The sequence below is a fragment of the Pocillopora verrucosa genome, chromosome 7 (genome assembly GCF_036669915.1).
Source record: "Pocillopora verrucosa isolate sample1 chromosome 7, ASM3666991v2, whole genome shotgun sequence".
Classification (NCBI taxonomy): Eukaryota; Metazoa; Cnidaria; class Anthozoa; order Scleractinia; family Pocilloporidae; genus Pocillopora; species Pocillopora verrucosa.
The window spans coordinates 20216322-20240407 of record NC_089318.1 but is presented as its reverse complement, the minus strand read 5'-3'; the positions used below and the strand labels follow the sequence as shown (position 1 = coordinate 20240407).

The 24086-nt window shown below is 38.7% G+C and overlaps 2 protein-coding genes and 1 long non-coding RNA gene across 3 annotated transcripts in view; all 3 read left to right on the top strand.

The window, feature by feature from the left end:
• Window positions 1-188: 188 nt before the first annotated feature.
• Window positions 189-24086, top strand: part of LOC131781796 (fibrinogen- and Ig-binding protein) — a 49126-nt gene continuing 25228 nt past the window's right edge. The window contains exon 1 of the mRNA XM_059098514.2: window positions 189-267. The gene's annotated coding sequence lies outside the window, so the exon portion shown is untranslated. The remainder of the gene's footprint in view (window positions 268-24086) is intronic.
• LOC136282114 (uncharacterized) lies at window positions 5229-6890 on the top strand. The gene is made up of 3 exons (XR_010718101.1): window positions 5229-5322; window positions 5587-5649; window positions 6824-6890. It is a non-coding gene; the product is annotated as an uncharacterized lncRNA (long non-coding RNA).
• On the top strand, window positions 13479-14810 carry LOC136282588 (uncharacterized). Its single transcript, XM_066170267.1, has one exon. The coding sequence runs from the start codon at window positions 13479-13481 to the stop codon at window positions 14808-14810; it is 1332 nt and encodes a 443-aa protein (XP_066026364.1).

Below are 24086 nucleotides of genomic sequence, written 5' to 3'. Positions count from 1 at the left end.
ATTTTCAACCATATAAAGAGAGAATTCACAGAATATTTTCCACTGGCCAATTTAAACATGGAATTTCAAAGCGATATTTGATAACACGAAAGGATATTCGATTTCTAGTGAAGGTGCGCATGCCTCATTGTTCGACCCCAATCTTCTCTTTTCCAAGGCACGGCTTTCCATAAGGTCTCGTGACCTGAGCGAACCTGATTTTATGGTCATCGCTCTCAATCAGATCATCGCTGTACGTGGTGAAGCTGGTAAACATAGCAAAGCGTGGTGAGTACATAACATTGTTCTTTAGATGAGAACAGTTATATTGAGTTGTTATTTGGACCAAAGGCTCAGTTACGTAGTAACAACATCTCAGCTTACTCTAAGAGATGTGGTGAAAATAAGGCCGAAATTTTGTCCGTGAAGATATTTAGCAACTGAAAAAGAAATGAAGTGAACAACATCCAAAATGGAGAAGGCAGCCGCTTACAAATTCGTTGATAGGAGCACGGGCTGGGTCTGTAACGAAGACTGAGTGCTTAATATCTGCAGACGGATATTTTCCCATGGTGTGTTAAGATTTAGCAGGGAGAATCTTCAACTTGTTTATGCGTTAGAGACATATTTTAGACACGTTACTAAGGTTTGGGATTGCAGAAAAACGCTATTATTCCAAATTGTGACTTTTAGAAGCAATAGATCAGCATTGTAAGCTTTTCGGTACCTTTTTTTTCAATCCTTCGCCTTACTGGATTTTAAACAACAGCTTCGGGCATGTGGGATTTCAGGGTCGACAAAGGAGAGGAAAATTAAACAACTGGGTGCGTTTCAGTCTCATGTCCACTATCGATGATAACACGTACAATATTAAACAGGAAAACAATTCCTCAATTGTTCAGTTTATGTTTAGTTGTAAACTGGCTTTTCAATTCGGGGAATCTCACCATGCACAACAACCTTCCCAGAGTCAGATATAAAACTTTTGTTTGTTAATTGTAAGAAAAATGAAAAGGAAATGTTACACGCCTTAGTCGTGCAAAGCACACGTTTGCACGAGAATGACGAATATGAAGCAAAAGGTACCCTTATCAGAGGGACTGGCTACACGAGTAAAGATTACAAAAGCCTTGTTAGAAATTAATGATACTGTCTCTTTAAGAACTTAAGCGAAGAAAAGAAAGAGGAAAGTGGTAGTAAGAGAGCTGAAAAAATTTCGATTTAACGGCTGCTTCGATCAAGTGATCACTGAAACACGTTGGAAACTTGATTGTGAGTTTCATCTTTCAAATTTTAATTGTATTTTACTCCCTTGTCACGAACAGCCCCAGACAGAAACGGAAAGTTTTATGTAGAAACATATGTGGCTCTCGTCCCTTTGCTAACACATCCTGTGCTACTAAAACATTTTAAAATAAAAAGGAAATTCAAAACCCCTGTTTTTCGTCCATTACTAGATTAGCATAGTGATGGTAGACAATACGGTGTCACAAACTCCATATCCAAAGGAGAGAGATGCCTCGACTCCCTTTCGGTGCCAATGAAATTAGTGACGGTTTTTCGAGAGATATCTTGACCCGCTGAGTAGCCAATAGGGAGATAAATTTCTTAGAAAATTGCCGTAGTCACCTGAGGAAAGAATATTTATTTTACGAAGTGTTCGTCATCCACAGTTATAGGGCAGCCTTTGATACACTCATTGAAAGGCATGCATAAGATTGAACAGCAAGACAATTGCTCAAATGTTTCACCTTCCTGTCCAAATCAGGGAGTCTTTCCATTCCCCCATATCCTTCATAGAATAGTAGATATACCCATTATCCTTCTGAGAAAATGAAAGAAAAGGATTTGGTTTATAAGTCGCCCAAAGCACATTTTTTGTGCGCGAGAGGGGCTCATTTGAAACAAATGAAGTCGCTTTTCAGAGAGAATTGCTACACCAGATAAGACTGTAAAAGCTTTGTTTCAAATTGATGATACTTTCACTTCAAGAGCTTCTCCACAATAACCTTTAATAGTGTGTGTGACTATTAATGATGGCTTTGAGGGCGAAGTAATGAAAGAGGAGGGTGTTCATTAGAAGACTGAAACAATACCAATTACGAAATAAACGACTGCTTTGACCGAGTTCTCGCTGAGAAACGTTGTTAAAGCTTTGCGAGTTTCAAATTTCGAATTTAATTGCATTTTTATCTTCCTCATGAATAGTCTTAGATAGAAACCGAAATTTTTATGTAAAACATCCTGTGTTGTGTCAAATATATATTCATCAAATTTGAAACTCCGGATATCGTATTTCTGGTGTTCTGGTGTTCTGACTGGTTCCCTCGACTCCAATCATCAGCTCATATACCGTATCAACCTCTATGGAAAATGATTCAAACTAGTGTTGCCAAGCTGAATTTACTTTTAGCTGAAAGTAACCATTTCTCCCGTGCATTGGAAAACAAATACTAGTCAATGTAATCTCGGTGACAAAAGAAAAGCCACAAAGTACAATCATGTATAATGTTACACCATTGAATAGTACTTATCTTCAAAGTTTCATATGAAAATTGTGCAAGTATGGTCTAGAAAATATAAAACGCCGCCACAACAGAAATAAAAGCCGTTTGCCTTCAAGCTTTTAGAATGAAAGGACTGAAAGAATTGTGCACAACTTTTTCGCAGGCGTTACTCGTGCTTTTATGGGCATTATTTTATGGGCCAAATTATGGGCCAAATTATGGGCCAAATTTCCCGCTTGATTATGCGATGTTAGCTCCTACAATTTTCTTTTTTCGCGATGAAAAACAGTGAAAAATTTGAACGAACCTCTTCCTCAGACTAGGTCTCCAATTCTGCTTTCATCAATTTTTTTATTTTAGAATCACTTCAAATAAAAGAAACGAAATGTTATGATATGAAAGATCAAAGTTGTGAATGAGTGTAGAAACAAACTAAACCGTCATAATTGATAAATTTGAGTTACAGGTCAAATGATTTCTTCAAAAATACACACTTCTTAAAACACTTCACAGACAGATATCCAAATGCACAGGAGGATAGCACGAGCCTTTGCAAATCTAGGGTATAAAGAAGATGAGCTGCCCATACATCTTGAATCAGTTGATGAAAATGATGACGAGCAGAATCACACCGAAACGGAAGATGACCCAAGGATCTCTCAAGAAGATCTAGAACGCATCAAACCAAGCAAGCAACGGTCCAGTTATGGTCTATTGTGGCTGGCCATTATCACGTGTTTAATTTTGACGGTTTCCCTTCTCGTGGGTCTGCTGATAATTTCTGAAAAAATTGGTCGCAGGTGTGGATGCTCTGAACAAAATGGTTAGGTTTTATTCAAGTTTTTCTCCTTTTTTATTGAAATTTTCTTTATATCTTAATTTAAGACCCAGTTACAAAACTTAAATTGTTTGATTGTGTGTTTTGTTTACTTTAATCGTGTCTCCTGCGACGGACTGATTTCTATTTCAGGGGCCCAACACCATAAAAATCAGCTGACTAAGAAGGATTTCCTAGGGGAGAATGAGACAAGCATTTCCGATTTGGTAAGGAACGTAAGAGAGAATAACCAATACGAAAAAGCTCCCTAATATTCTGAAGTAATTAAAAAACCGAGGGGGCATAGTCAGAGTAGGTTACGTTCATCCCAGGACACTTTTTCCCCTTCCCCTAAACAGAAACACCCCTGGAACTAGCTAACCAAAGTGCTTACCTGCAATAAGAAATACAATAACTGTTCAGGTGAATATACAATATTTGGATATTTTTATTGAATTTCAAGATTAATGCCTACAATTGTACTTAAATCAGACATTGAAGTCTACATCGGATAAAGGAAATGATGACCTCACTGGGGTAAAAGCACTATAACAAGGGTAATGTTATCTGTAAGCCTGTGCTTTCTTTGCTGAGAAATGTGTTCGACTTCTTTGAAACGTGTGTCCATCTTGTAACAAATGTCGGTTATTTTTTCCGATGACATTTTTAACGAACCGCTTCCCATTTTAGGGTAATTTAGTATTATCACCTGACTTGATAACGTAAATTGACCACCGTAAAAGAGTTTAAAAGCTGACGTTTCGAGCGTTAGCCCTTCGCAAATCGTTCTAACGAACTTAGCCAACTTACATTATCAACCCAGTTGATAATACTAAATTACCCCGTTATACTCTCCCACCGACGCAGCACCACAGTTTCTTTAGAAACTTACCCCTTTATTCATTTATCCACCATAGCTTGAATACCTCAGCTCTACTATGATCAAAGTGGAGGCCGCAGTGGATGAAACAAAGAATGACATCGTCAAATTGAACAGAACGACATCAACGGTAAAGATTTTACTGTTGCCTCGTTAAGGATTCTAAAAAATGTCATTTGGTAATTACTCACTATATAGATTACAATATTTGTGGCTGTACCCTAAGAACGAGTGTCGAATTATTCTAAAATCAATTATTAGAAATAGGGCCGGAAACTCTTAAAATGTGTAAGCTTCTACCTGAAGGAAAAAACTGATAATGCCGAAAGACGTTAAGTGTATCTTGAAAATCTCAACTCTTCGATGAACGAGGTGAAGGCCGCAGTGGATGGAGCAAAGAATGATATCGCCAAACTAAACAGAACGACAACAACGGTAAAGATTTTACAGTTTCTTAGTTAAGGATTCTAAAAAATGTCATTTGGTAATTACTCACTCTCTATCATGGAGTAAGTAGCGAGTAGCCAGTCAGATAACAACATTTGTAACAGTACCCTAAGAACGAGTATGGAATTATTCTAGAGTCAATTAGAAATAGGGCCGGAAACTCTTAAAAAGTGCAAGCTTCTATCTGAAGGAAAAAAACCGATAATGCCGAAAGAAGTTAAATATTGTATCTTTATCTTCACGTTAGGTTGAAAATCTCAATTCTGCGATGAACGAGGTGAAAGCCGCAGTGGATGGAACAAAGAATGTCATCGCCAAACTGAACAGAACGACAACAATGGTAAAGATTTTACAGTTTCTTAGTTAAGGATTCCAAAAAATGTCATTTGGTAATTACTCACTCTCTATCATGGAGAAAGTAGCGAGTAGCCAGTCAGATAACAACATTTGTAACAGTACCCTAAGAACGAGTGTGGAATTATTCTAAAGTCAATTGGAAATAAGGCCGGAAACTCTTAAAAAGTGCAAGCTTCTACCTGAATGTAAAAAACTGATAATGCTGAAAGAAGTTAAAGATTGTATCTTTATCTTCACGTTAGGTTGAAAATTTCAACTCTGCGATGAACGAGGTGAAAGCCGCAGTGGATGGAACAAAGAATGACATCGCCAAACTGAACAGAACGACAACAATGGTAAAGATTTTACAGTTTCTTAGTTAAGGATTCTAAAAAATGTCATTCGGTAATTACTCACTCTCTATTATGGAGTAAGGAGCGAGTAGCCAGTCAGATTACAAGGATCAGAGCTTAACAGCACCGTAATCAAGGTAAAATTGAGTCCACACATGTATGAAGACTTCGAATGACCAGACAAGTTCATTCTAGCTACGTTCCTGTTTAAAAGCTGTGAATGCATTTATCACTTAACTTGTAAATCTTTATTCGTGCTCTAACCAGGTAAAGCCTACATTGGACAGAACAAGCAAAGATATAACAGACCTGAAAAGTAGAGTGACAAAGGTAAACGTTTGTGTAATGTTTGCACTTGTGACATAGCAAATGAGAAGCTAGAATTTTCTTTGTCCGTTTTGTCTGCTTGCAGTACTTTAATAATACTCCCACAGATTAAGTTATTGAAGTTTGTTACTAAATCCTTAATTTACAGCAGTTGTAAAAATTTAGCGTTTCTATTTACTTTTCTCGTAACGTGTCTTTAGTTTTTACTATTTATAATTTTCCACTGTTAGGACATCGATCATTTTCTAAATTTCCATTTTGCATTTAGTTATTCTCAGTTTTATTTCTTTCATATCCCGCTGCATTCATTCGCACACAAATCCGCGCATGTACTAAAAATCCTTTCGTCTGATCACTGTGATGCATCCTCTTAATCCAACATTTTGCGCTCACGATAACTTTGATACTTATATCTCCTGGCAAGTAAGCCACATTTTCCTTTATATATAAGTTATAACGTTAAGAGAGGTCCCATTTTAATTTGGATACCGCGCTTCCTACTCTAACCAAGTGAAGTCTAAGTCAGATAGAACCAGCGATGATGTCTCGGTGCTGAACTGTACAGTGACAAAGGTAAACGTCGTCATCGAGTAAGATCATCAGTGACGCGCTTGGATGCTCCCGGTGTGCCACTCTTTTTTCTCATCGTATCTTCACATTATATATTATGCATCATTGAACATACGCATGACTACAGTGAGCCTATTTGTCAAACATAAGCAGGGACGTTATCGAGCCACCGTTAATATGGCATCCATAGGGTTAATCGTTAGCCGTAAAACGGCCAACAAATTTAGCTGTTGTTGACTGCAAAATTTTGTTGACTCTTTTGTACTTTCCGGAGCAGCATCTGAAATCAACTTTTTTGTATCACTACCACTCGATTCTACGAAGCAAGTTCGTTTTCTACTATGTAAAGTAATAAAGATAAAAAGTGAAAGTCTTAAGCTGGCTTTTTTCCGCTGTCTTTGTTTCCTTTCGACGGAAATAATCGAAGAACAAATAGCGACGTAACTGGAGGCTATTGCGTGATAACTTTCCGGTAATCTTGTGCCACGTGACGTAAGGCAACCGATAGAGTCGCTCGAAAATTAACGAGTGGATTATAATGTTTAATATGAATTATTTAAAAAATGTAATTACAATAATGGCGATCTTATGATACCTTTTCCCTCAGCTCGACAAAGCTATTCAAAGTAACTTAAGCGAGTCTTGCCAGAATGTGACCTGGAACTCAGCGTTCGTAAAAAATAAATCAAATTCATATAAATCTTTTTGGTGATTGAGATCGAAGCGTAAAATGAGTTAACCTGTGCACGTGCTGAAAGACATAAGACACAATTATCCAAGAAAAACTTGCAAACAAAATTTGTCCCTGATTTGTGACGTTTTCAAAGCACTTATTTCTTGATTAAACAGTCTGGCAAAACTTAGACTATTATTGTTTCTGTTCTCCATGCTTTTTTGCATAAGGAATCGCTCGTTATTTATCACCAATGGGTAGAGGGTTGGGGGTCGATGGATTTTGATTGTGTCACAAACACGTTCTTGTTTCACTTGCTTTATGCCAGCATTAGAATTTTCTCGTGTAACTTAATGACGACTTAACTAAAAGGCTTTATAGGGTAGATGCATTAACAAAAGGTGACTAATTTGAGATCGCGAAAATCAAATTTACTCAAAAGTGACTAAGATAGTGTCTCTATTTTGACACATAACAGACTACAATGGGGTAGGCCTAAATATGGCCTGCGGCACATACCAAGAAAAATATACCTCCAATAAACCCCCTTCCCCCCGTGTTCGAGAGCCACTATTCTTATGTTCAAAACAAACTGTCTTTCATTATTCATCCCAAATTGAAAAGCATGTCGATAAGCAATCAAAATCATCGCCCTCAAAAAATCACTGATTCGTAAAGGTTGCTGATAAATAGTTTCCCGATTGAGAGTATGAATGACCTGTAGCGATCTGTCTAAGATCTTAGGGAAGAGGAAGTCAAATGTAACACTTAAAGACATGCAGTGACTCAGGGTAGACTCGATGGCACAAAAGTGTAAAAGACATGCAAGAGCACACATTGTCACGAACGAAAGGGGGTTATAATTTGCATGGATTATGCATCGCGCTGTGAGTCAAGTAAGATGAACTTTGAAGAACTGTAACCTCGCTGTATGCCAAAATATACTATTGCAAAATCCTGCTGGGTACGCTCAATCTTTAGAACTGAATAATTTGCACACAGTATCTGTCTACCTCTGTTATGATTGTCATACATACAAATCGTAATCCTTTGTGAATTTCAAGATTCGCCACAAAGAAACTTGGTATAAGGATAAATTCCATTTTGTAGAAAGAAAAACACTTTATATTTCGCATGTGTTGATTCCGTGGGACATGTTTTGTATATAAGCTTTTGAAGCATCCAGTTTGACCAAAATGAGGAAAGAACTCTCAGCAACGTGACGTTGATGAGTCGACTACAGAAGTGGGTGATTTTTCTAATATTTAAAAATACTGACGGACAAACAGAATGGGTAAATTAGGATTTAGAGTTTAACTACATTTCATAAAATTCTCATGCAGGTCTCTCGGCTGAGACCTGCTGACTTCGTCGTTGTATGAAGCTATTTGATATGCGAGGTCGACTTGGTCAAGGACCCGTGCACTTTGTCATTATTCAACATAAGTAGAAATGCTAATAAGCATGGATAATAAGCAGTTGTCTTACCGCCATTGTTTCGCAACGGTATTAATGGGTATTTTATGGGTTACCAAGAGATCAAACAAGAAAGGTTAGAAACGTGATTGAGATCTTAGGAGTGAGGAGCGGAAAGAGACTTTTGGACCTATAGTGATTCAAGTTTTAAGGTGGTGCTTGTGCGTCCAAATTCATCAACTAGTAACAGCTCGATAAAAAAGAACAACCCGCTGACTCTACTCATCATTTACGCTTCTTCAAAAAACAAGGTAAGTCCTTTAGTAAAGCTGACTTTAAGCCTTGTGTCACGGAATCTAGCGGAATTCTCGATATTTGGACTGGTTAGACTGAAGCCGCAACTTTGAGTGTGATTGATGTTTTTGACGATTTTTTTCCTTGTAATACAATCAGAATTCAACGCAAGCACACGGGTAGAAACTGTACATAACTTACGTCATTGCAACCATAAAAACACAGGCTTCAAATTCAACATATTATACCTTGGGGTAGCTAATAAAATAGGCCGCCGTTCAAGCAAGTTAACGTTACAAACTCGCGATCGTTTATCCGGCCGAATCATAAGGGATCGTAACGTCTGATCGTGACTTAAGCTTTTCCAAACACGAATTTCCATCTGGGATGTCCTGATCATGTTTATCTAGGAACCCCTGCAACGCATCAGCAAGCTTGCCATTTGAATTCATCTTAAAGGTTCAGTCAATTTGGCGAGTCAACATGCTGGTGATTCAATGTTTTCATCGCCCTGAAAAGTTCTTTCCCTTTTTAGGGCCACTTGCGAGTTCGAGATATGGACATTCCAAAAGGCCAGACTATTGTCGTTATCGGTGGAGGAGTGGGTGGCTGTTGCACGGCTCTTGCATTGGCAAGAACACAACAATTCCAAATTTATCTCTTGGAGAAAAATGGAGAGTTGATGAGAGAAAGCAGTGACGCAACTCCGGGACGCATAGGACTTGGTTTTCATTACGCTGACAAGGAGACAGCCCTCTTCTATTTACACACCACCATCGAGTTCACCCGAAAGTACGGTCGATTCCGACAAGAGGTAGGTCGAAGTGAAACGTTACATCCGCTGCGTCGAGGCAGATACTTTATCTTGAAAAGTTCATTGGTTCCTGTCAAGGAAATTCTAGATACTTATGACGCACTCAAAGAAGAGTACACCAATATGGTCAGCGAAGACCCCAGTTACGAAGTGTTTGGTCGTCCAGAAGACTTTTACCGAGTTCTAGAACCTTGGGAGTACCAAGGAGACGTCGCGACAGATGAGATAGAAATGGGAATTGAGACTGCGGAGGAGTTCTTGGATTGGTCAAGGTTGAGGAGATTTATCATAAGTCAGCTGGAACACTTTCAAGACAAGAAAATGGTTGAAATTAGAGCAAACACTGAAGTCACTGAGATTTTAGCGCTCGAAGATTGTGGCGTATATTTGATAAAAGCCGTAGACTTGTCAGCTGGTGGCAACGTAGAGATTTTCACCGAAGTAACTGTGAACGCCTCGTGGTATAACATTGGCAAATTCAACAAGATGCTTGGCATTTCCGCTTTCACAAGAAAAAGATGCAACAGAATCAAAGCAATTACTACGGTGCAGCTGCCTGAAGCTCTCGTCCACATGCCTTCAATGTTCTTCTGTATGGGACCCTTCTGCACGTTTTCCAACAAAGGAAACAGAGTTGGAATGTTGACTTATGCAGCAGAGACAAACATGGCTGTGAGTACTTCTGAAGAACTGGAACCAGAATTCGAGCATGTATTCTTCAATCTCTCAGACGAAGAGAAATGCGCCAAGGGTCAAAAAATCCTAGCCGGTGTGTCGAAATATATTCCTAAATTGAAACAAGCCAAAGTGACAAAAGTAAAGCTTGGCATTACCCAAACATTCATGGACGAAGATACGATAGATTTCGGTTTGAAAGTCGGAAACTTGAATTTGTTGCACGACCCACATGTTGGAGGTATTTACAAGAGAAATTACAGTGGAGTGGAGGAACCTCGGCCAGGATATATAATCAATGCATGTATGAAGCTATTGTATTGTTTTGATAACGCAGAGATCGTTAAGGACCTGATTTTATCGAAGTCTGCAGAAGGGTCTGGTACTGAAAGCAATTAAGGGTGACACGTTGGTTTAAAATGTTAAAACGCGACCTCGATAAATTGGCTTCAAAGTGCGCCAGAATTAGTTTTATTCTTCTTCTGGTTGCTGTCTGCCTCTCAAAGACGTCTCTGCTTGAGACGTCTAATATTGGACAAAATGTACGCGACATTTGTGCGCGCTGTTTGGCTAATTTTCTCGTAGAAAAAAAACAACTGTTATGTTTTTATGCACGAATACATTTATGGCAGACTGAACTGGTCAGTCTTAACGGGCCGCATCTATTTGAGTATTTTACGTTTGCACACGATTTTCGGCCGTTAAGAGCCAACCATCGCCATAAACTTAAACCATTGCTTGCACAGCTAAATAGTTATACGTATTCTTTCTTTGTAAATATTGTCAACGAATGGAATAATCTACCTTAAGACGTGGCGTAGGCAGAAACGCTGAACATTTTAAAGAACAGACTCAGATGCCATTTTACTGATGTTTTAGGAAATTTCTGAACTATTTTATTGTGAATTCTATCGGAAGTAACTTTGTGTTTTTGATTATTTTAGGAGACAAACTTGAAAGGGATAATCTCGTTTGTTTCCTTTTCATCTTTCATTTGAATTTGAATTGTAAATAAACAGTTATGTAACCTAGACTACTCCCTTTGCCATCACTAACCTTTAACTCCCATGGCTGACCAAGACAGAATTTCTCCTTACAATATCAATACAATATCAGCCAGATGAGTGATGAGAAAAAAGAAAAATATCAATTTGGGGATATTTAGTTAATCCAATACTAAATTCTCTGAACTTACATCATAAGATTTGTATAATTAACAGTTAGGAGAGTGACGAATTTGATCTGGGAGTTAAGAAAAAGTCTCTGTATTAATCAAATATCTTGGGAAATGAAAATTTTCAACCCCCTTTCAAATTTTGCATGCAGTTAGGCACTCAGGGGGGATCCACAAAAATGCCCTTTTTAAAGGTCGCAGCACTCTTGTTGCCATTTTAACAACGGCTGCTTGTTCGGGGCCTCAGGCCTCCTTTTCATACAAAAACGTCGCAAAAATAGAGTGAAATGTTTATTTCTCTATCTCAAGCTAAATACAACATTACAAATTGGCACTTCTACCATTCATAGTAACATTATTTTGTGACGCATTTGAGATGGCAAATATCAAATTTTCCCAAAAGTGACTAAGATGGTGTCTCTAATTTGCCACATAGTAGACTATACTGGGGTACGAATTCTATGAGGCCTGCAGCACTTACCAAGAAAAATGTATCTCCCTAGTACCCCCTTCCCCCATCCCCCTCCCCTGTGTTTGTGAGCCATTATTGTTTTGTTCAAAACAAACTGTCGTCCATTATTCATCCCAAATTGAAAAGTATGTCGATAAGCAATCAAAATCATCGCCCTCAAAAAATCACCGATTTGTAAAGGTTGCTGATAAATAGTTTCCCGATTGAGAAGACGAATGACCTGTAGACATCTGTCTCATATCTTAGGGAAGAGGAACTCAAATGAAATACTTAAAGACACACAGTTACTCAAGGTAGACTCGATTGCAAAAAAATGTAAAAGAGATGCAAGAGCACACATTGTCACGAACGAAAGGGGGTTATAATTTGCATGGATCATGCACCGCGCCGTAGGTCAGGTAGGATGGACTTTGAAGAGCTGTATCCGCTGTTTATGACAAAATATACTATTGCAAAATCCTATTGTGTACGCCCAGTCATTAGAAACGATTAATTTGGGCACAGTATCTGTCTTCCTCTGTTATGATTGTCATGGATACAAATCAGAGTTAATCACAATCCTTTGTCAAAGAAACTTAATATAAGGATAAATTCCATTTTGAAGAAAAACAATTTATATTTCGCATGCGTTAATTCCATGGGACATGTTTTGTATATGAGCTTTGAAGCATCCTGTTTGACCAAAATGGAGAGAGAACTCTAAGCAACGTGAGTTGACAATAGAAGTGGGTGATTTTTCCAATATTAAAAAAATACTGACAGACAAAAACATCGAATAAACAGGATGGGTAGATTAGGATTTAGAGTTTATCTACATTTCATAAAAGTCTTATGCAGGTCTCTCGGCAGAGACCCGTTAACTTCGTCGTTGTATGAAGCTATTCGATATGCGAGGTCGACTTGGTCAAGGACCCGTGCAGTTTGTCATTATTCATCAAAAGTAGAAATGCTAATAAGCATAGATAATAAGCATTTGTCTCACCCTCACTAATTTGCAACGGTATTTTATGGGTTACCAATAGATCAAAGAAGAAGGTTAGAGATGTGATTTAGATCTTAGGGGTGAGGAACGGAAGGAGACTTTTGGAACCTACAGTGATTCAAGTTTTCAGGTGGTGCTTGTGCATCCAGATTCATCAACTAGTCACAGCTCTTTAAAAAAGAAACAGCCCGCGGATTCTACTCATCATTTACGCTTCTTCATTCACCAAGGTATGTTCTTTATTGAAGTTGAATTTAAGCCTTTTGTCACGGAATTCAGCGGAATTTCTCGACATTTGGCCTGGTCAGACTGAAGCCGGAACTATGAGTGTGATCGATATTTTTGACGGTCTTTTCCCTCGTAATACAGTTAGAATTAAACACACGGGCAGAGATTACGTAACTTAGGTCAATGCAACCATAAAAACGCAGGCTTCAAATTCGACATGTTATACTTTATGGTAGGTAATAAAATAGGCCTCCGTTTAAGCAAGTTAACGTTACAAACTAGCGATCGTTTATTCGGCCGGATCCTAAGGGATCGTAAAGTCTGATCGTGACTTTAGCTTTTCCAAACACGAATTTCCATCTGTGATGTCCTGATCATGTTTATCTAAGAACCCCTGCAACGCATCAGCAAGCTTTCTATTTGAACTCATCTTAAAGGTTGAGTCAATTTGGCGAGTCAACCCGTTGGCGATTCAACGTGTTCATCGCCCTGAAAGGGTCTTTTATCTTTTAGGGCCATTTGCGATTTCGAGATATGGACATTCCAAAAGGCCAGACTATCGTCGTTATCGGTGGAGGAGTGGGTGGCTGTTGCACCGCTCTTGCATTGGCAAGAACAGAACAATTCCAAATTTATCTCTTAGAGAAAAATGGAGAGTTGATGAGAGAAAGCAGTGATGTAACTCCGGGGCGCATGGGGCTTGGTTTTCATTACGCTGACAAGGAGACAGCCCTCTACTATTTACACGCCACCCTCGAGTTCACCCGAAAGTACGGTCGTTTCCGACAAGAGGTAGGTCGAGGTGAAACGTTACATCCGCTGCGTCGAGGCAGATACTTTATCTTGAAAAGTTCATTGGTTCCTTTCGATGAGATTCTAGATACTTATGACGCACTCAAAGAAGAGTACACCAATATGGTCAGCGAAGACCCCAGTTACGAAGTGTTTGGTCGTCCAGAAGACTTTTACCGAGTTCTAGAACCTTGGGAGTACCAAGGAGACGTCGCGACAGATGAGATAGAAATGGGAATCGAGACTGCGGAGGAGTTCTTGGATTGGTCAAGGTTGAGGAGATTTATCATAAGTCAGCTGGACCACTTTCAAGACAAGAAAATGGTTGAAATTAGAGCAAACACTGAAGTCACTGAGATTTCAGCGCTCGAAGATTGTGGCGTATATTTGATAAAAGCCGTAGATTTGTCAGCTGGTGGCAACGTAGAGATTTTCACCGAAGTAACTGTGAACGCCTCGTGGTACAACATTGGCAAATTCAACAAGATGCTTGGCATTTCCGCTTTCACAAGAAAAAGATGCAACAGAATCAAAGCAATTACTACGGTGCAGCTGCCCGAAGCTCTCGTCCGCATGCCTTCAATGTTCTTCTGTATGGGACCCTTCTGCATGTTTTCCAACAAAGGAAACAGAGTTGGAATGTTGACTTATGCACCAGAGACAAACATGGCTGTGAGTACCTCTGAAGAACTGGAACCAGAATTCGAGCGTGTATTCTTCAATCTCTCAGACGACGTGAAATGCGCCAAGGGTCAAAAAATCTTAGCCGGTGTGTCGAAATACATTCCTAAATTGAAACAAGCCAAGGTGACAAAGGTAAAGCTTGGCATTACCCAAACATTTATGGACGAAGATACGATAGATTTCGGTTTCAAAGTAGGAAACTTGGATTTGTTGCATGATCCACATGTTGGAGGTATTTACAAGAGAAATTACAGTGGAGTGGAGGAACCTCGGCCAGGATATATAATCAATGCATGTATGAAGCTATTGTATTGTTTTGATAACGCAGAGATCGTAAAGGACTTGATTTTATCGAAATCTGCAGAAGATTATGGTACTGAAAGCAATTAAGGGTGACACGTTGGTTTAAAATTTTAAAACGTGACCTCGATAAATTGGCTTCAAAGTGCGCCAGAATTAGTTTTATTCTTCTTCCGGTTGCTGTCCGCCTCTCAAAGACGTCTCTGCTTGAGACGTCTAATATTGGACAAAATATACACGACATTTGTGCGCGCTGTTTGGCTAATTTTCTCGTAGAAAAAAAACAACTGTTATGTTTTTATGCACGAATACATTTATCGCAGACTGAACTGGTCAGTCATAACGGGCCGCATCTATTTGAGTATTTTACGTTTGCACACGATTTTCGGCCGTTAAGAGCCAACCATCGCCATAAACTTAAACCATTGCTTGCACAGCTAAATAGTTATAAGTATTATTTCTTTGTAAATATAGTCAACCAATGGAATAATCTACCGTAAGACGTGGCGTAGGCAGAAACTCTGAACATTTTAAAGAACAGACTCAGATACCATTTTACTGATGTTTTAGGAAATTTCTGAACTATTTTATTGTGAATTCTATCGGAAGTAACTTTGTGTTTTGATTATTTTAGGAGACAAACTTGAAAGTGATAATCTCTTTTGTTTCCCTTTCATCTTTCATTTGTATTTGAATTGTAAATAAACTGTTATGTAACTTAGACTACTCCCTTTGCCATCACTAACCCTTTAACTCCCATGGCTGACCAAGACAGAATTTCTCCTTACAATATCAATACAATATCAGCCAGATGAGTGATGAGAATAAAGAAAAATATCAATTTGGGGATATTTAAATAATCCAATACTAAATTCTCTGAACTTACATCATAAGATTTGTATAATTAACAGTAAGGAGAGTGACAAATTTGATCTGGGAGTTAAGAAAAAGTCTCTGTAAGAATCATATATCTTGGGAAATGAAAATTTTCAACCCCCTTTCAAATTTTGCATGCAGTTAGGCACTTAGGGGGGATGCACAAAAATGCCCTTTTTAAAGGTCGCAGCACTCTTGCTGCCATTTTAACAACGGCTGCTTGTTCGGGGCCTGAGGCCTCCTTTTCATACAAAAACGTCGCAAAAATAGAGTGAAATGTTTATTTCTCTATGTAAAGCTAAATACAACATTACAAATTGGCACTTCTACCATTCATAGTAACATCATTTGTCTTCACTTTGATACATTTAATTTTCCCTGGGAGTGAATGTGGACACACTAATAGATTATTCATCTCGGTACAGTTTCGGTCATTTTTGTTGTCGGGTAAAACAGGGAAAACGTTTATCTGAATTTCTCCAAAAGTACACTTTTTCTGGAACTGAAACTACCCACCTAGCTGGTTATAATATTCTAGTTTTTAAATATGTAAAAATCTCTACGGGCCTGCCTCTCCTTTTTATAGGGGCAATTAGTGAAAAAAGTTCAAAATCAGATACTGCATAATTTGGCAATGTTTACATCTAATGTTCTCAACAACAAACGTTTCAGGTAAGTGAAGCGTGCGAGGCTTTGAAAGAATATTATCTTATGAGCAATATCCCGAAGAGAAATCTCGCCTCTGGTTGTCATCTTTTAAAAAAATTGATCAATCTTTATGGAGGACAACTCGACGTTATCTCAATGGGTCCCAAGATGGCGACTTACACGTGTTGGTATGCGCTGCTACTTTTCGCTCTTTTCTCTCTTGGAGTATTCGGTTCTGGTCTCGCATACTTATCTCCCACCGAATATATATGTGCTGGACCTAAGGACATGGGTAATGTTTCTACCCAGCTTCAGTTCTTTGGTTCTTTGAGCTCATGTCTGCATCGTCAAAATTACATGCGAAGAAGCAAGAAGGCATACCTCGGACGGCGTGCTTTGTACTATAGTAACAGTACTGCTACGACTCAGCTATTACTGTTGAAGCTATCTGGAAACGTGGAGTCTAATCCCGGCCCTCAGGGGCCTCAAGGAAGTTTTAATAATTCTTCTAAAACACTTTGTAGTAATTGTGCTAAAACCATGAGAAGGAACCTAAATGGCGTCCGCTGCTCGTCTTGCCCGGCAGTATTCCACATCAAATGTACGAAAATGAGCAAGAACGAGCTGTCCTGCTATCGGAGAGAAGGGATCTGGTATTGCTTTTCTTGTACGATGCCTCAGTTTTCTGACAGCTTCTTTGATGATCTCTCACCTTCGGCGGTATGCGATTCAAGCTCCACTGGCGAGGTCTTTGAGATTGCGGAGGAACACTCAGGAGACTCTGTTGACTGGTTTTTTAGGAACGTCAATGGTTACTACAAATCCAATCTGAAAATAGGTCATTTGAACATCAACTCTTTACAAAATAAGCTTGACGAGGTCAAGAATATTCTTAACAAGTGCCTATTTGACATTTTCTTTATTTCGGAGACAAAACTCGATGGTACAACCTCAGATAGTTTTCTCCAACAACCGGGATATCGCACTATTCGACGTGATCGCAAGAAAGGAGCTGGTGGCTTGATAGCTTTTGTACGGGAAGATATTCCTGTCTGTCGACGACGTAATCTGGAGCCCGAATCAGTCGAATCATTATGTCTTGATGTCATGGATTCTAAAAAGGCTCGCTTTATAGTGTGTGCGTGCTACAGATCACCTAAATTCTGTAAAATTACTGATTTCTTGTCGTCGCTTACATCAGCTATTGAACTTATGTATACAAGCCGTCAGGAAATATTATTGATTGGTGATTTTAATATCGACTTGCTTGTTGGGGAGCACGGTGTTGTTGCTGAGGATAACTCACTCATGGACCTTTGTGATAGGTTCTGTTTGCAAAACCAAATTAGTGAACCGACAAGGGTGACTGAAAAAACAAAGTCTTTACTCGATGTCATTCTCGCTAGCCATCCGGAACGATATGCAACTTGTGGTAATTTGCATATGGGTCTCAGTGATCACGATCTTATCTATGCGGTGCGAAAGAATAAATTACCTAGGGCTAAGGCACGTGAAATTGAATACAGAAGTATGCGACAATTTGACTTAGAAAAATTTTTAAATGACCTAAAAACTGTTCCCTGGAATTCCGCTTACATTTATGACGACGTTGATGATCTATGGCACCATTGGGCCCAATTGTACACTGAAGTGTTGGACAAACATGCACCAATAAAGAAAAAACGGGTCAGAGGTGATCAGTTGCCATGGATAACTCCATTAATTCAACGCGAAATCTCGCGTCGTAATCGACTGTTTAAGAAACATGCAAAGAGCCCAACAACAACCTCTTGGGAGGAATTCAAGAAACAGAGAAACAAGGTCACATCCCTGAAACGAAAAGGGTTGAAGGCGTTCTGCATGGAGGCATCGTCAAACACTAAACATCATGGTGAGTTTTGGAATAAGTTAAGACCTTTGTTGCCAAGCAAAGAAAAGAAACAATCAAAGATAATTCTGATTGAGAATGAGCGTGTAATTACCGATTCATTAATGGTGGCTGAAATGTTTAACAACTACTTTTGCGAGGTGTCCAGGAGTGATGGTGACAGTAAGGAAATGGTTGAGTTTGTTGATCATCCTAGCGTTAAAGTCATTGCTGAGAAAACTTGTGATGATGTTTTTGACCTCGTCCCAGTTGATGTTGGCTACATAAGGAAAATTTTGGATTCTCTTGACCCTCGCAAGGCTGTTGGGTGCGATAAGATATCTCAGAGGCTACTTCGTTTATCCTCACCTGTTATTGCAGAGCCGGTTACCCGTTTAATCAATTACTTTATCACCAACCGTCAATGGCCAATAGTTTGGAAAAGCAGCGACGTTGTTCCTGTGTTCAAGAAGGAAAGTATGACGGATAAGACCTGCTATCGTCCAGTTTCTGTTCTGACTTCCTTATCGAAATTATATGAGAAGGTATTGTTCGATCAAATCTATGAAGCCTTTCATTGGCGACTCTCACCGAACCTGTCTGGCTTTCTCAAGGGTCACTCGTGTTGCACGGCCTTATTGAAATTGACTGAAGATTGGAGAGCCTGTCTTGACAGAAGAGAAGCTGTTGCAGCGGTAGCTATCGACCTAAGTAAAGCTTTTGACTCTGTTTGTCACCCGCTTCTCCTAGCTAAATTAAAGGCATATGGTTTTACGCATGATGCGCTGGAAACTATGACCGCTTACCTTACTGGACGAAGACAGAGAGTCAAACTTGATGGTGTATATTCTTCGTGGAGAACCGTTAAAACTGGTGTACCACAGGGGTCCCTGTTGGGTCCTCTCCTATTTAATTTGTATGTTAATGATCTTAATTATTTTATTACTAGTACGTCCTTGAGGCTATATGCTGACGACACTACTCATTACGCCTCTGATGTCTCACCAACAGTATTGCAGTATATAATTAACTCTGATCTGAGCGTTCTATCGAGATGGTTCTCAATGAATTTTTTACAGATTAATGCCACCAAAACGCAAGCTATCGCTATTGGCCCGTCTTCATACCAGTATGATTTCCATCTTAATGATTCTAATGTCCATACAAAGGACACACTCAAAATCCTTGGGGTGGTCCTAGATAGCAAATTAACATTTAAAGCGCACATAAAGCAACAGCTGAATAAGGGATGCGCAAAGGCTTCGGCTTTGCGGAGAATACGTAAGTTTATTTCAAAGGACGTGTTAGTTCGTTTATATAAGGCCTATGTCTTCCCTCATCTCGAGTACTGCAGTCCCCTTTTACTGGGAGTAGGTAACGCGGAGACTACTAAAATAGAGACAACTAATTACTTTATATTAAGAACTATATTAGGCTTCTCGAAGTCTGTGTCATACGACTTCCTCCTCAAGTTGGCCGACATTAAGTCTTTGGAGAATCGTAGGCAATTCCAATCGTTGGTTATGTTATATAAGTGCTTGTATGATAAGGGGGCTCCTTATATAAGTGATTTTTTTCATTTTAGAAATGTACCGTATAGTTTACGCGGGCTCAGTACAAGGCTAGATTTACCTCCTTTTAATCTTGAGTTTTTACATCGGTCTTTTTCATTTTTAGCTAGTAAACTTTGGAATGCGCTACCCCCTAGACTCAGAGAATCTCAAGATATTGCTTCATTCAAGCGTTCTCTTAAAGCCCACATGGCTTGATGGTAGTGATTGTAAATATCGTTATTGTTAATATTGTTAATATTATAACTTCTAATTGATAGCTCTTGTCCATGATTTTCGATCCTGTTTTTAGTTTTTTAATAGATTTACTCAATATTTGTATTCTTACAGAAATTATGCTTTATTTCTAATTGTACATACACGTACACGTTTTAACGAGAACTTCTGTACTCCTAGGTGTCACGTGTTTAAATAAAGGATTGATTGATTGATTGATTGTAACTACAAACATATACCTCAAATCATGTGCATATCATGCAGATAGTGCTGCACTAGTCCAGAGTGCTGCACCTTCTTTCATGGTAATTTGAGCAATCCGAAGTCCTCTGAAGGTACACTGTTATACTTGTATGTCATTTAAAACATGTCGAAGTCGGCGGATCTACACGAAACTATCCTCACACCGGTCATTTGTCATAAACATGTACGTTATCACGATGCTGTATTTCTCCGTGAAGTTTCCAACGGTCGCTCCAAAGAAGACGAGAAATGGATATTTTTCATATATTTTAGCAGATTTCTGCTTTCTGAAGTAAAAACAAAACAACCCTCCACCCCCCCCCCCCAAAAAAAAAAAAGAAAAAAAAGAGGAAAACTTCGATTTAACGTTAGTAAACACTGAGAATTTGAGAATGTAAATCGTAACTTGTCAGCGGCAGTAATACATGTAAACCCAGTTGCAATCGCAATTTGTAGGAAATAGGCATCTCCTTTCAAAGAGCAGATTCGGGCAGTTATCATTTCCTTGTGACAGGAACTAAGATATTTCGAATCATCTGAAAACTGTCGGAAAACTGTTAGAAAATTTGCATAAGATATGATGAGAAGAGAGTTCTCTCCGCCGCAGTGCAATCGAGTCAATCAATATTTCCTTCCATGTCTTGATAAAGAAAAAATCATAACAAAGTTTGAAATAAAAGATTTAATGAAATCATAATTATCCACACGTAAATCGTAACTTGTCACTTGAACGAAACTTCCCATGGTTAATATGGAATCTGGATTGCTTCATGTCCTTCAGGAAAAAGAACAGCAATTTCATCACCATTATTTTCCATACTTTTCTCCCGGATATCTTTTACAAGCTTAAAGAAAGATGACTATAACTCAATCTCCCAGTGATTTACACGAGAGGAAATCAAAGGTCTCTTTAATTTTCCCCTGAGGTGGCCGGCTCACCAGGAAGAAAAAGGAGATCGTTCGGTCCAATAACATTGGTCTGTACAGATTATCAAGTTAATAACTGAGAAGATTGTGCCCTTTGGTTCATCAGTGACAGCATTAATTATTTCAAATCTGTATTCCTCGGTCCAACCGACACTAAAAATAGTTCCTTTGTAATTTTGTAAGCACTATCTAAAGCATTTTATTGTCAGGAGAAATAAATCTCAAGGCTCAAAGCCAATATAACGTTCGAGCACGTGAAAGACTCCCTGAAAAAAGCTAAATTTTTGGAAATTAATTGTGATGAAATCTCTGTTCCGTTTGCTGTACTGCAGGGATACTGAGTAGTTCAAAATCTCCACTTGGTGATGATTTTCGCGCGAGTCGTACAAATTGCTATTGTGGCGACTGGGTTTTACATGTAGTACTGCCGCTGACAAGTTGCAATTTCTGCCCTCTCAGTAGTTACGAGCGTTCAATCCAGGTTTTCTCCTTTTCTTTGGTTGTTTTTACTTAGAATGCGCGGAAATCTGCTGATATATCGAAAAATGACCATTTCTCGTCTTCTATGGGGCGACCGATGGAAACTTCATGGAGAAATACGCCATCGTACATGTTTATGACAAACGTCAGCCGACTTCAACATGTTTCAAATGACATACAAGTATAACAGTGTATCTTCAGAGGACTTCAGATCGCTCAAATTCCCATAAAAGAAGGTGCATCATTCGGAATCTGGATGATATGCACACGATTTGAGATATATGTTTGTTGCTACGTCACGTCGAGTAGTCCTCCATGAAGGTTGATCAATTTTTTTTTAAAGATGACATCTAGAGGTGAGATTTCTCTACGGGATATTACTCATAAGATAACATTCTTTCAAAGCCTCGCACGTTTCATTTTTCTGAAACATTTATTATTGAGAACATTAAATGTAAACATCGCCAAATTATACAATATCTGAATTTTGAGCTTCGTTCGCGAATTGCCCCCATAAAAAGTAGAGGCAGGCCCGCAGAGATTTTTACATACATACCACAATATTATAACTAGCTAGGTGGGTAGTTTCAGTTCCAGAATTGGTATACTTTTGGAGAAATTCAGAAAAACGTTTTCCCTGTTTTACCCGACAAAAATTGAATGAATCAATGTGAAGACCAATGATGTTACTATGTATGGTAGAAGTGCCAATTTTTAATGTTGTATTTAGCTTGAGATAGAGGAATAAACATTTCACTCTATTTTTGCGACGTTTTTGTATGAAAACGAGCCCCCAGGCCTCAAACAAGTAGCCGTTGTTACCATGGCAACAAGAGTGCTATGACCTTTAAAAGATGCATTTTTGTGCATCCCCACTGAGCGCCTAACTGCGTGCAAAATTTGAAGGGAGGATTGAAATTTTTCATTTCCCAAGATGTTTGATTCTTACAGAGACTTGTTCTTAAAGGGTTAATCATTGTCAGGGTGTGACCCTTTTCCTGTGTGACAAAGAATTCTTTCAATTACTTCATTTTTGGAAAATTTAACCCCAATCTTCGAACTTTTCCCAGGGTAAAACTTATGAATAATAAACCAAATTTATGTAATTCTTTTTGGTGATTGAGATCGAAGCGTAGAATAATTTAACCTGTGCACGTGTTGGAAGACTTAAGACATTTATCCAAGAACAACTTGCACATAAAATTTGTCCCTGATTTGTGACGTTTTCAGAGCACTTATTTCTTGATTAAACAGTCTGGCAAAACTTCGACTATTATTGTTTCTGTTCTCCATGCTTTTTTTTGCAAAAGGGATCGCTTGTTATTTATCACCAATAATGGGTAGAGGGTTGGGGGTCAATGGATTTTGGTTGTGTCACAATAACCTTTTTGTTTGACTTGCTTCATGCCAGCATTAGAATTTTCGCGTATAATTTAATGACGACTTAGTTAAAAGGCTTTATAGAGTACATGCATTAAAAAAGGTGACTAATTTTAGATGGCGTAAATTAAATTCACCCAAAAGTGACTAAGATGGTGTCTCTAATTTGCCACATAGTAGACTATACTGGGGTAGGAATTCCATGAGGCCTGCAGCACATACCAAGAAAAATTCATCTCCCAAGTACCCCCTTCCCCCATCCCCCTCCCCCGTGTTCGAGAGCCATTATTGTTTTGTTCAAAACAAACTGTCATCCATTATTCATCCCAAATTGAAAAGTATGTCGATAAGCAATCAAAATCATCGCCCTCAAAAAATCACAGATTCGTAAAGGTTGCTGATAAATAGTTTCCCGATTGAGAGGATGAATGACCTGAAGAGATCTGTCTCATATCTTAGGGAAGAAGAACTTAAATATTACACTTGAAGACATACAGTGGCTCAGGGTAGACTCGATGGCACAAAAGTGTAAAAGACATGCAAGAGCACACATTGGCACGAACGAAAGGGGGTTATAATTTGCATGGATTATGCTCCGCGCCGTGGGTCAAGTAGGATGGACTTTGAAGAACTATTTCCGCTGTGTATGGCAAAATATACTATTGAAAAATCCTATTGTGTACGCCCAATCATTAGAACTGATTTATTTGCACTCAGTATCTGTCTTCCTCTGTTATGATTGTCATGGATACAAATCAGAGTTAATCACAATCCTTTGTCAAAGAAACTTAATATAAGGATAAATTCCATTTTGAAGAAAGAAAAACATTATATTTCGCATGTGTTAATTCCGTGGGACATGTTTTGTATATGAGCTTTTGAAGCATCCTGTTTGACCAAATTGGAGAGAGAACTCTAAGCAACGTGAGTTGACAACAGAAGTGGGTGATTTTTCCAATATTAAAAAATACTGACAGACAAAACTATCAAATAAATAGGATGGGTAAATTAGGATTTAGAGTTTATCTACATTTCATAAAAGTCTCATGCAGATCTCTCGGCTGTGACCCGCTGACTTAGTCGTTGTATGAAGCTATTTGATATGCGAGGTCGACTTGGTCAAGGACCCGTGCAGTTTGTCATTATACGTCAAAAGTA